The 12,768-nt window shown below is 32.4% G+C and overlaps 1 protein-coding gene across 1 annotated transcript; it reads right to left on the bottom strand.

Annotated features, from left to right (window-relative positions):
* Nucleotides 1-9,060: 9,060 nt before the first annotated feature.
* On the bottom strand, nt 9,061-12,707 carry LOC133182181 (sperm microtubule inner protein 11-like). The gene is made up of 3 exons (XM_061316966.1): nt 12,351-12,707; nt 10,430-10,565; nt 9,061-9,511 (listed from the first exon to the last, which is right to left on the bottom strand). The coding sequence occupies exons 1-3, from the start codon at nt 12,598-12,600 to the stop codon at nt 9,463-9,465; spliced, it is 435 nt and encodes a 144-aa protein (XP_061172950.1). The 5' UTR covers nt 12,601-12,707; the 3' UTR covers nt 9,061-9,462.
* Between the last annotated feature and the right edge of the window lie 61 nt (nt 12,708-12,768).

Here is a 12,768-nt window from a genome sequence, read left to right as displayed (position 1 = left end):
GGCCTTTTATGATTAAACTTGCATAGATGGTGCATCTAAGGATGAAAACTTCCAGACTTGCTTTGGATGTTGGAACTGACCAAAATTTTCTTGATTACTAAACAGGTCAAAAGTTTTTTGAGCAGGTCTATAATTAAATCAAACTTGCATGGATATTGATCTTGGGATGTACCCTAACTAGAAAAAAAATATGATGTGAAATTTGCTTTACATGTAGATAACATTCGTCGAGGTGAGCTTCGTAATCTTTGATTACCTATGTTTTTGATGAAGGAAGACGATGAGATAAAGAAAAGTGAAATATTTAAATTTCCATATAAATTTGCAATTATTTAAAGGCCGACATCGTTGCCTTACCGGGCTTTTCCTGAACAAACATAACAGAGTCTGTACCTAACTATAGAGTCTAGTTTTAAAATAAAAAAAAAATACTTACCTTCATAATGATTGAAACAGTTTGTGGAAATTCTACAGATTTGATCCTGTTATATTGTATCGTTTTCAGAGCCTAGAAGGCATAATGTCATCGCTGTCAATCCAACCTGTGACACGATGAGGTTAATTTTCCTAAAATGTCATTGTTAATATTTTTATATTGCTCGATTTATCAAGCAGTAGTAAAAAAGCGACAGAAAAATTAAAGTACTAAACAGTACTGAAAGGCAGCGTTAAATTTTACATACGCGGTTAATACATAAAGTCAACACAAACTCAGCATAAATGTATCCGATCTTAATGAATGTCGATCAGGCGCGGATCCAGGAATTTTTTTCAAAAGGGGGGAGGGGGTAGACCAAGTCCAAAAGAAAATTCCAACCCAGAAATTTCTTGACAAGCAAAAAAGAAAACAAAAAAAGAATAAATAAATAAAATAAAACAAACGTTAACTCTTTTCACAAATGTGAAAAGCCTGTTAACTTACTGTGTGTGTGTGTCGACTTAACAGGGTTTGCCGGGGGGGGGGGGGGGGGGAGGGTCCAAGGTCACCTTTAGTTGCTTTAGTATGTATATACATTTAATAAACTGCAAATTCCAGGGGGTTCGGACCCCCACTCCTCTAGATCCGCTCGTGTTGATTAGATTAAAACTAACTTACTAACTAACTTTAACTAAATATATCGTTAAAGCTGTAACTAAGCACTGAATGATCTCATTAATCCTTTCAATCTTCTTATACATTATGTACGCACTTCAGTGATCCAAATGGAAATTCCATCATGGACATTGAAAATAGAATAGCAAAAGCTTTAATCTTTGTCATAACTTTCATTAATTCACTTATTTATGTGTTATGTTTGTATGAAGCTTCAAATGGACATCATTTGAGTCATTTAACTTTAGTAGGAAGTGACTTTATGCAAATGCAAAGAATATATTTAAGACAGACAAAAATTGTATATAAAAAAGGGATGCGTACATATTAAAATATGCAAAGTATCAAATATACATATGTATGTACTTAGCATTTTAGAGTATTTCCGAAAGAAAAGTTTAAAAAAAAAACGAAGTAGAAAAAGTATATGTTACATTTTTATTGCAAACTGCACGCTTGCCTTACTTTTTCTGTCATTTTTAATACTTCAATTTTCAGTGATCATTTGTTAAATATTAATCAAAATGAATAAATTCATGGATATGAAAATCGATAGGAATATATTTTCATCCTATAAAAGGACATATAAAGGCTTCACGTGCACCCTGGATCTTTGTCACGTGATAATGCCGATGATATGTATCAAAATAAATGTAAGGTGCAAAAAAAAAAATCATTGTCTCATTTGCAACTGTCTTGTATTCAAAACAATATTCACTTCTTCTTAAACATTTACAATTTATTAATTATTCTAGGCACTCTGATTCGTATCCGGAAACTTAGTACGTTTTGTTCTTATATCGTTTACACGCCCATGTTGGGGAGAAGTTCCTGTAACAACTTTTTATAAAATCATAAATTAACAAGTTAATTGATGCAAAGCATCAAATCGGCCACAAACAATATATTTAGCATTTTAAAGTATTTCCACAAGAAAGAGTCCAAAAGAAAAAAAAACTCAAAGTACATGTAGCAAGTATATGATACATTTTTATTGCAAACTGTACACTTGCCTTACATTTCTCTGCATTTTTTGTACTTTAATTAATTTTCAGTGATCAATTGTTAGATTTAATGAAAATAAATAGATTCATGGATATGAAAATCGGACTGCGATAGAAATGTATTTTTAAAAAATTTAAATATTTGATTCAAAGACAAATGCAACAAATATCTAAGTAATTATTAATTATGAATTTCTGAATGTTGACCAAAAAAAAAAAAAAAAAAAAAGAACGTACGAACTTCACGTGCTGAAACTACTAAGTATATACGTCCCTGCTGAAACCCTGGAACTTTGTCACGTGATAATGCCGATGAAATGTATCACAATAAATTTGAAGTGAAAAAAATCATTGTATCATTTAATATAATACATTGACTATTGACGATATGGGCCAACCAAAAACTAAACGGTAGACAAACGAGATGAATTTAGCTTTTCGATCGTCAACTTTTCTTATTTATGCAGAAATAATCCGCTATCACTTGCATATGGTGTTTATATCTCCCAACTTATTCGATACTCAAGAGCATGCTTTGAGAACGATCAATGTATAAACCGAGACAGGCTATGGACATATAAGTTGAAGTTACAGGGATTTCAACATAAAGATCCCTCATTGCTCAATGGCCCTGAGTAAAGGTCAAATTTGGAAGCCTTTCACCGGTATATGTTGACTTTTCTATATGAGTGAAAAATTCTCGAATGGGACGTTAAACAACATACAATCAATCAATCTTCACCTTTTTCATTCAAAACTATTGATCTAATAGATGAACTGATTTTAAGGTAGTGCTTATTTATGTTACAAAATATACTCATCCACGTGTTCAATATTGAGAACAGTAAAAAAAAAAAATTGTAAAATTCTAAACATTTTAACTGTCGTTTTTATTCAGCAAATTTTGGCCCCTTGTATTATTTTCAAATAAATAACTGAATCTGCTGTATACTGGGTTTAATGTATTATTTTCATTAAGTAAGTTTTTTTTTTTTTTTTTTTTTTTTTTTTTTTTTGCAACATGTGCTGTAATCGCAAATAGACTGACTGCACTTAATCAGTTTAGTATTTGTGTGTTAGTCAGCATAACAAATGATTTACTTATAGTTCTTGCATAACTCTTTTGCGCATAAAAGTTTATAAACTATCAATGTAAATATTGGCTTGAAAATAACGACCTAAAGCAATCATTTTAAAAGGTCGTAAATACAGTCTCGATCTTTCAGTTGGCGACAGAACTTCATTTCTGTTATGAATTCTGTGGAAGATTATGCCAGACGTTGGGCGAAATATAAAGAATAAAATAATCATATGTTATGGTTCGGGCAGACAAGGCTTGTGACAATATTGTCTTTGTTTTGGAAGCTCATTATCATAACTGTATTTTTAGAAGAACTTGGTTTTAATTTCCATTTGGAAATCCTACTTACACTCACAACTCACTTTCTAAGGATGAAATTTTTTCAAAATCACATTTCAGTCTTAAACGCTTTTTACATTCCAGTCAAAGATGGTGAGATCGATTTACCCTACCATTACTGGATTCCTAAATTTCACGAAATCCTTAAAAGAAAGATACTAGCTGCAATAATGTAGCCCTCTCCGATTTTTTTTTTTTTTTTTTTTTTTTTTGGGAGATATCAGATTTAAAAAAATCGGAGAGGGCTACATTATTGCAGCTAGAAAGATACATGTACATTGACGGGTCCAGCAAGTGCTCTATCATGCCCCTATCTTTAATCATCACAAAAATAATACCCCCATCAAGGAGAATCTTCAGAATACTGTGCTACAGCATATTCTAGAAGTGATGTAAATCAAATGTAGATTCACAAAAACTCCAAAAGAACTTTTCGAAAATTTTAAAACACAACTTTTTTTTCAAATGGTAGTATCATCAAAACATAACTTTACACAACCATTCCTTACGATGAATTAAAAAAAACTAGGCTTTTTGATATAATATATAGACACAACTGCTTCTTCAATAAAAATGAAACTCAGAAATTTTCATATCTTGTGATTGGTCATCAACATTACTTTGTTGAAAATCACTTTGATTCTACACAAGTACTAGTACTCAGGAGTTGATAACAAAAGGATGCTGGAGTTCCTTATTGACAACATCTATGTAGTCTTTGGGAATCAGGTTTTCCAACGAACTGTTGGAATTCCGATAGGCATGCATTTATTGTGCTCATTTATTACTGACCTCTTTTTATATTCTCGTGAAGCAGAATTTATTGGAAAACTTGCACATAAGAAGACATTTGATGTGGCCTTCAACTCAACATTCAGATACCGGTATATCGATGACTTTTTATCAATTAACAATAGTTACTCCCATTCATATGTCGACTCGATATATCCCAGTGAACTCAAATTAAAAGACACCATAGAGTCTGCCACATCTGTTTCATATTTGGATGCTTTACTGACTTGACGATAAAGGCCAACTAACAATTAACTGAATTGTATGACAAACGAGATAATTTCAGCTTTTGTATAGTCAACTTTAAATCCTTATTTATGCAGTAATATTCCGCTATCACCTGTATATGGTTTTCATGTCTCCGAACTTATTCGATACTCAAGAGCATCCTCCGAGCACAATCTAGCCGAGGCAGACTACTCTCAGATAAATTGATGTTACAGGGATTTCAGCAACCTCGTTTAATGTCAGCATTTCGTAAATGCTATGGTCGTTATAATGACCTTGTTAGCAAATACAGTGTATCATTGGGCGGTATTTTGACTTACATATTTCATACCAACTGTTAGCCTTTGTTTTTATACTAAATTTGACTACTAATATTCCGTCCACTTGATCAATACAAAGTGCGCACGTTGAGTGTGACCTGTCGACAGGGGATGTTTACTCCTCCTGGGCGCCTGATCCCACCTCTGGAATTTCCAATGATCCGTTTCGTATGCCCTATTGACAGATTTGTATTGTTTGTTTGTTTGTTTTTTGAAATGGATCACTTCGCTATCTTCAACTTTTTTCGCTCTAATCGTTACTTGGTATGATATACTAGTCCAGACCACAGGTGCTTGACGTTTATAACCTTTCTTTCCATAAATAAAAAATCCCATACTATAATAATAACGTTTATAACCTTTCTTTCCATAAATAAAAAATCCCATACTATAATAATAACGTCTATAACCTTTCTTTCCATAAATAAAAAATCCCATACTATAGTATGGGATTTTTTATTTATGGAAAGAAAGGTTATAAACGTTATTATTATAGTATGGGATTTTTTATTTATGGAAAGAAAGGTTATAAACGTTATTATTATAGTATGGGATTTTTTATTTATGGAAAGAAAGGTTATAAACGTCAAGCACCTGTGGTCCAGACATGTAGTACAATATAAAATTCTTTCCTTTATGATATCTTTACTTATTTCACAATTTGATCATTGAGAAATCATAATTTTACCAACCCCAACCCCAAATAAAGATATAGTTTATTACTAAAATCAATGTTATACGTGTATATATATTTATAAAACATTAAGTAGATCTGACAAATTTGCGTGATTTGACATAGGTATCTTTTTTTTATCTCCCAAGCAGATTAGGGTCAATGCTTCCACACGCCATGGTACAGTTGAGGAATTTCTCGTGGCATTCGTGCCCACAGTGATGATGTGAATCTACATCAACTGTTACGTTGTAGTGGCAATGCAACTCGTGGAGAAATCCTTGATGTCGGACGTTACCATGGCACAGGGTCACACAGCAGTCCCCAAATTCGTCGCCACAACCTGCTCGACACTTGACCACTCCACCCTCGCAATACACCAATAGCATCAAAGTGCAAACGACATTTACAATTAGACAGCGCATCTGGAAATCAAGAATTATAAATATTGTTTCCTTCACGCATTTTTTAGCTTTAGCTAATCCGTATGGTTGTGTTCTATAGCACAAGTTACCCCTTGCAGAAATTCCCTTGGGAAGATATGATATAAAGCAAAACTTCCCTCGAATTGTTTGTAATATAGCAAATCTTTCCCTACGGAAGAAATGTTATACTGCCAGTTTCCCCCTAGGAATGATTGCCATTTATATATAGCAACCCAACCCCCCCTTTATAGCATCCCCCTCGGAATGTTTGCAATAAAATTTATAAGACGCATCCTAATTGACAACTAACATTCAGATTTTGGACCGTTAAAATTCCAAATGTAATTGTAAACAATTACATTTACATTGTGAAAAAGCATTCTAAACAATGAGAATGGATATTAAAAATTAACCCCCAACCCCCCCCCCCCCCCCCCGAAAAAAAAGAAGGTGTAAAAATTAAACCGATAAGGTAAATGTACATGTAGGAAGATCTGGTGTGCAGAATATCTTAAGTTTGCTCTATAGCATAACTTCCCCCGGGGGAGAGTTTGTTATAGCTGTTCAACTGGGGGGGGGGGATTCTTTGCTATAGGGAAAGCTTGTTGTTGTTTTTATTGTGAAAGCTTGTCATATATATCTGCCCCTCTATGCAAGATGAATTTTGTCAACATACAAGATAATGATATATGAGTATTCATCCTTGATAATAAGTTGGCTTGCAAGTTACCAACATTTTTAGTGAGACTGATTTTATCTAATATACAAGGTAGGTGGGTAGATTTACATTAATAATACCAGCATCTGACATTTATACATGCAAATTTACATACAGTAATACTAAAACTCCCTCTTAAGAAAGTCACTTGGACTTCGAATTTTAATCCTTATAACCAAGATTTTATTAAATCCGTATGAGGAACAAAGGGGATTCATAAAAAACCCCCTATAACCAAGATTTCCTTAAAACCGATTTTTACTGTACATCATCTTCGCTAGCCAAGAGTTTCTGATATGCCACTCTCCTCATAAACTTATGAGGAGAGTAGCGTATCAGAAACCCTTGGCTAGCGAAGATGACTGTACATGTACATGTACTAACACTAGCATCTGACATCATATACACTGGCGGGTTTAGAGGGGGCTCAGGGGGTCCACCCCCACCCCCCTTTGCGACCAAAAATATACATACACATAAGATTAATAAAACAATTTATTTGATGTATGATATTGTATTAATTATACCTAAAATATAGGCAAAATAAGTCAAAAATTTGTTGAAAAAAAAACCCACTTAAAACTTGAGAACGAGCAAGGGCTTTGCCCCCCCCCCCCAAGCCCCAACTGCCCCCCCTCCTCCAAAAGCCCCAACTGGTCAACACCCCCCAGTCTTGCATGTCTGAGACTTGCATTAGTTTAGTAAATTTGCCCATATTAATAAAATCACATTCATGGTAAAGATTTATAACTTGCATGTTGACATAATTTACTATCTTGCATATAAGGGACAGAACTAAGGCATCATCAACAGTCAGAGCTAGTCAAAGAGCTAGCTTTTTTGCCCCTTGTCCAGTGTTTATTTGCTTTTTTGACTCAAGGGTAAGATGAGGGTCAAAATATTTAAAAATTTTGTAATAAAATGTATAATTGTTAATTTAACAAACATCATCTCCTCGAAATTTTTATTTCAAGGAGTGGAAAAATTCATTTTTTCATATCAAATTACAGAGGTTCTCATACAGTTTATATATTTTAAATATATATATATAGAGAGAGAGAGAGAGAGAACACACAAACTGACATACATGTATCACCACCAACAACAGAAAAAGAACTGTTGATAATACTATAATACTAATTAAAAGCAGATGTATGGAGAAAAGAATTTTGAAAACAACCTTATGGACATACCATTGTTTCCAAGCAAATGTATTGATAATCTGCAGACAACCCTGACCTGAATATAAACTGTCAGAGAGACTGATAAATGTCAGTATTTCAACATTTGTATGTGTTCGCAGATAATAAAAAAAATTACTAATCACCAAATTTTTACCTGTTTGATCAAATGCCCTCATTTGTTAATAATATTTTTTTCTGTTCCGTACAGATTTTCAAATGAAAATGGGATAGTGGTGGTGGGGGTGGGGGTGTATAGAGAAAGATGCTATCAAAATAAATACAGATGAAAGCCAATAATTACCAAATGTAAAATAAGGTTCTGTGGTTTTTATGATGGTAACAACTTGGTAATTCTATTACAGATGTAGTTGTGATGATTTTTTTTTTGTGAATTCAGAACAACATACTTTAATAGTTGCAATGAAAAATGAAAAGAAATATATATTTATATTAAGGTGTAATAATTTTGATTTATTGAGAATTAAAACAACAAATATTTCTCAAAACAAAGACATGAACACATGATTCTTAAAGAAGTATAAGTACAGAAATAAAAGCAATTAATAAAGTTACGTACATCAACAAAAAGCCGAAACAGTATAGCGATATGTGCAAAAATTCAACAGCAAAACACTTGCAAATTCTGTGATTTAATTCACATCAGACAAAATAAACATGTACAATAACCTGCTACACTAGGGCTCACAATCAGAGTTAATTAAGCTAATAATTAAGAGACTGATGATATGAATAGAATATCAGTAATATTCTCAATAATGAGTCCTTCAAACTGAATTTGCTTTTTGTTCATAAATAATTTATTAGTCTTAGGAACTTGAGGTACAGTTGGCATATTAAATAGGTGAAAGAGATGAATCAAAATGGCTTCCATTTTGGTTTTGATGAAAAATGATTTTTAACTCATGATTTTGTAAAAGATTTTCTCCTAAATAATTTCTGCAAGATGAAATCAAGAAATGTTCACATGATTGTGTTTATAACACTAAATTCTAGTTATCAAATCATCATAAAATATTACATGCATATGATCAATTCTATGAACTACAAAGCTGAAAAACAAACTCCAGAACAATATATTTTTTTAAAAGTACAATTAATGTACGATAATTATTTATTTCAATGCATTTCAAATTTAAGGATGTTTTATTGTAAACTTGTTTGTTTCGAAAATATGTGTAAATATACCAGGTAATAATTGTATAGATAAATTGACAAGTATTAATCATATGTTCATCTCTGATTTATACAATACATACTGTATAAATAACATTCAAATGTGTATAATATGCATATTGTGTAAATCATTAGATATAGTGTTTCAAATGCTTCCAAGTAAAAAGATTACAAGTAAAGGTGCAAAAATATTAGTGTTTGGTATATGGAACAATGATTAAGTAATTGCTTTTTTTATGGTAAATTGACTGCACATAGTGCAATAACTGAAGGTCAGTAGAGAACAAAATATTAAATTTGTTATAAAAGTCTTGAATCAGATCTTGTCTACTATTATCCATGTATTCCTCAGACATTTATTCCACTTTACTTTGGCTCGATGTAAATTTTCATAACTATATGACAGAAATATTAAAACAAGGTAAACTCCCTGTTGGTAAGGCTCATTTCATTCACAAATCTGAAATACATAAAAAGTTACACCATAAGATAAGTGTCATATACCCATGCAGCAAAGATATGCTATGGTACACTAGCAGGGCTCTAATTGGCGACTAATTTAGTCGCCATGGCATCTAAAATTTTTGACTGACACCTAAAAATTTTCCACAAGTCGCCAATTGGCAACCATTTTAAATTGACTTGGTGATCGTCAGATTCCGGAAATTTTAACATTTTTAACATTTTTTCTGAAAAAGCGAAAAGAAAAATCTTTAAAAGAAGAGGAAATTATTTTTAGCAATGAATGTATCGTGTTTTCTTAGTCACGTCATTGGTCCCTATATTGATTACTATTAACTTTTAAAGTTGGTGTCTTAAAAAAAATTGCCTGGCGACTAAAAATTTGCATTGGCGACTAAATTTTTTTTTTGATAAGGCGCCAGCTGGCACCTAAATTTTAGAGGCCACTTGTAGGCCTGACTAGCAAACTTCACGTATCAGTGGTTGGAATTTGCAATTGTTATGTAATGGAGAAAATGCCATGGACCAGAGCAGGGTTAGAATCTTGACCCTTTGAACTCTAGATGGACTTCTATAAGTTCAGCTATCTGACCACTGGCAAACAAACTTACCTGTCTGCCACAGTTACAACAATCCAGTTTTATAGTAGAGTGACTTATGACAAAAATTGTTTTTCATTTTAAATCTTTACACACATGTTAAGTTAAAAATTTTTTTACTGAAATATTACTTTATATATACATGTATTTCTCTCATGGATGTATTAATTTTAAATTGGATGCATGATAAATTGATAATACATGTTTTGTTAAAAAAAATTATATATATATATATATACCTTGGACAGACCACAGAGCTAGATTCTAGTTTCCATAAAATGGAGTATATATTTTACTTTTGATAAAAACAGAATTACCTTGTCATTTCACTGTTGACATGAACATGGCGGGGAACATATGTCCAGGGCTGGTTTTTCTTCAGTGGGGCCTCCTTTGTCCACCATCCTACCTCTCTAGATGTGTGAAGGGGGAATCTGTAAATCTCAAAGGGCTCTGTGTAAAAAATACATATATACATGTATATTATATTTCAATGAATTAAAAATATGATAAATGTACATTACTATGAAATGTATTTAGGGAATGAATTTAATAGCTACCCAATTTATACGGTATGATTAAAGAGGGTTGGGGCAGTTTACGCTTTATAAACCGCAAAGCGGTTAAAAAAAAGCGTAAACTGTTCCAACCCACTTTATACCGTATAAATTGGGTAGCTATTAATTTCATTCCTTATAATTTAATTTTCATTCATTTAGTGTAAGAAAAAAGATGATTGCCCTTAAAATTACTTCAAATCGTACAAAAATTTAAATGTAATGCCAGGTGGATCAATACGTTTTTGATGGCAAGTCATTGTGACGTAGACAACCCAATTTATACAATATAAAGTAAATTTTTTATCCAATCAAATACCGTGTTATAACCAGAATTAAATTATTTAATATTCATACGTACAATCTGGACAAGTGTTATTTGAATGAGATTCAAAGCAAATTAGATCCTTCTTATTGACCATTAGGGTGTTCTTAAGCACTAAATACAACATTTCATACATTATCTGCAATTAGGCTTACAAGTCTGTATTAAATTTTATTACTTAATACAATGGATTTATAATCCACATGAATTTTTTTTAAAAGTAAGTCTTTAAAGCTATCTATTAGACTGTTGATCATTACTTGGTGAATTTTGGACTGGCAATCTATTGGACAGTCAGTCAACAGTAGGCAAATATTGGATCAGTCATATATTGGACTGGCAGTGGTCAAATACTCAGTATATTTAAGGAATGTTTTTAAGTTTTGTGTGAGTTATTGGTGTGTATTGCTAGCGCTTCATGAAAAATATGCCTACGTGCAAGTCAATAATTCACACTAAACTTAAAAACATTCCTTATATTTACATTTTACAAGTTAAAAAGCACCAATAATATACTCATTATATTTGAATTTCTTGCTGCCCTATATCGTTACATTTTTATTTTCGTCTCTGTAGCCTCATTGTGATGTCACTTTAGCACGAGTTTCACCTAGTAACATTATATTTCTACGCGTGAGTATACACAAATATGACTTTCAAATCAATTTCACAGTTGGCTTAGTAGAAAAGCACAGCAAATGTAAATATGTTTAATTAATAAAGCAGTTATTTAATGTCTGATCAGTCAATAGACCAAAATATTTTCCCCAACACCTTGGGAAAAATATTCTGGTCTATTCACTGATCAGACATTAAATAACTGTATATTGCAGTGAAATCTACTTAAAAATTTACTCCTCTTATTGGCAGATGGGGGTTGGGGGAGGGAAATTTGGAAAGATATTAATGTTAGTCTTTTGGATTTTAAATATTAAATTGATATAACAATGTTATATCAATATTTAAAATCCAAAAGAGGACATATGTAGATTTATTGCTTATAATTGTTTGAATGTATAGTGAATACTCAATTTTCAAGCAGATCCACATGCTTTATTGATAATTTTATTATGTTTCATATGTGTCTCATGAATGACATATACACATGTATATGACTCCTCCCCCTCCCCAGCTCCTGATAATTTTAAATTCAACATACTTAAAATCCATAGAGTTATATAATGTATGCATTGTATATAATACTTATAAAAACTATTGGCTGCAAGCCTTTGTGTTTTACCTCCAATATGTATGTCTATCCTATGTGCAAGTGCAGCTCTGCCTGCATCAAACATATATGTATATATTGCATGTATTGTGCAAAGTAATAAAACAAGTTACACAGGGAAAACAAACCTTTGGGATTTCTGATATGCTTTGTCCTCATCCTTGTGTATTCCCCATATGAACCTTGTGGTCCAGGGCCATAACCTGAAACCTGATCGATGGGAACAATAGATCGTCTAGGGGGATTTTTTTCCTTCAGGGGAGGAAGGGCTACAAATCCAATTTGGGTTTTTGAGCGAATTGGATCCATTTTGGCTTGGATCGTCCCTTCACGGATTGTATTCTGATAACCCAATTGGGTTATGCCAAAGAATGCCATAGTTCTTGTCTTGCAAATGCACGTTTTATGTTTCTGAAACTAATTTAGCGGTGTGCACTTGAAGTTGCTATGAAGTTTGTTTATATCCACTACAGAGGATTAATGTAATGAAATTCTACAAAACGAAAAAAGTAAACAATGTAAAATGCTTTCCTTTTCTTGGTAAAT

Source organism: Saccostrea echinata, unplaced genomic scaffold, assembly GCF_033153115.1.
Source record: "Saccostrea echinata isolate AGI-Se365-2 ecotype Australia unplaced genomic scaffold, CSIRO_AGI_Sech_v1 ptg000001l, whole genome shotgun sequence".
Taxonomy (NCBI): Eukaryota; Metazoa; Mollusca; class Bivalvia; order Ostreida; family Ostreidae; genus Saccostrea; species Saccostrea echinata.
The sequence above is the reverse complement of the archived record's forward strand: the minus strand, read 5'-3'. Positions and strand labels throughout refer to the sequence as shown.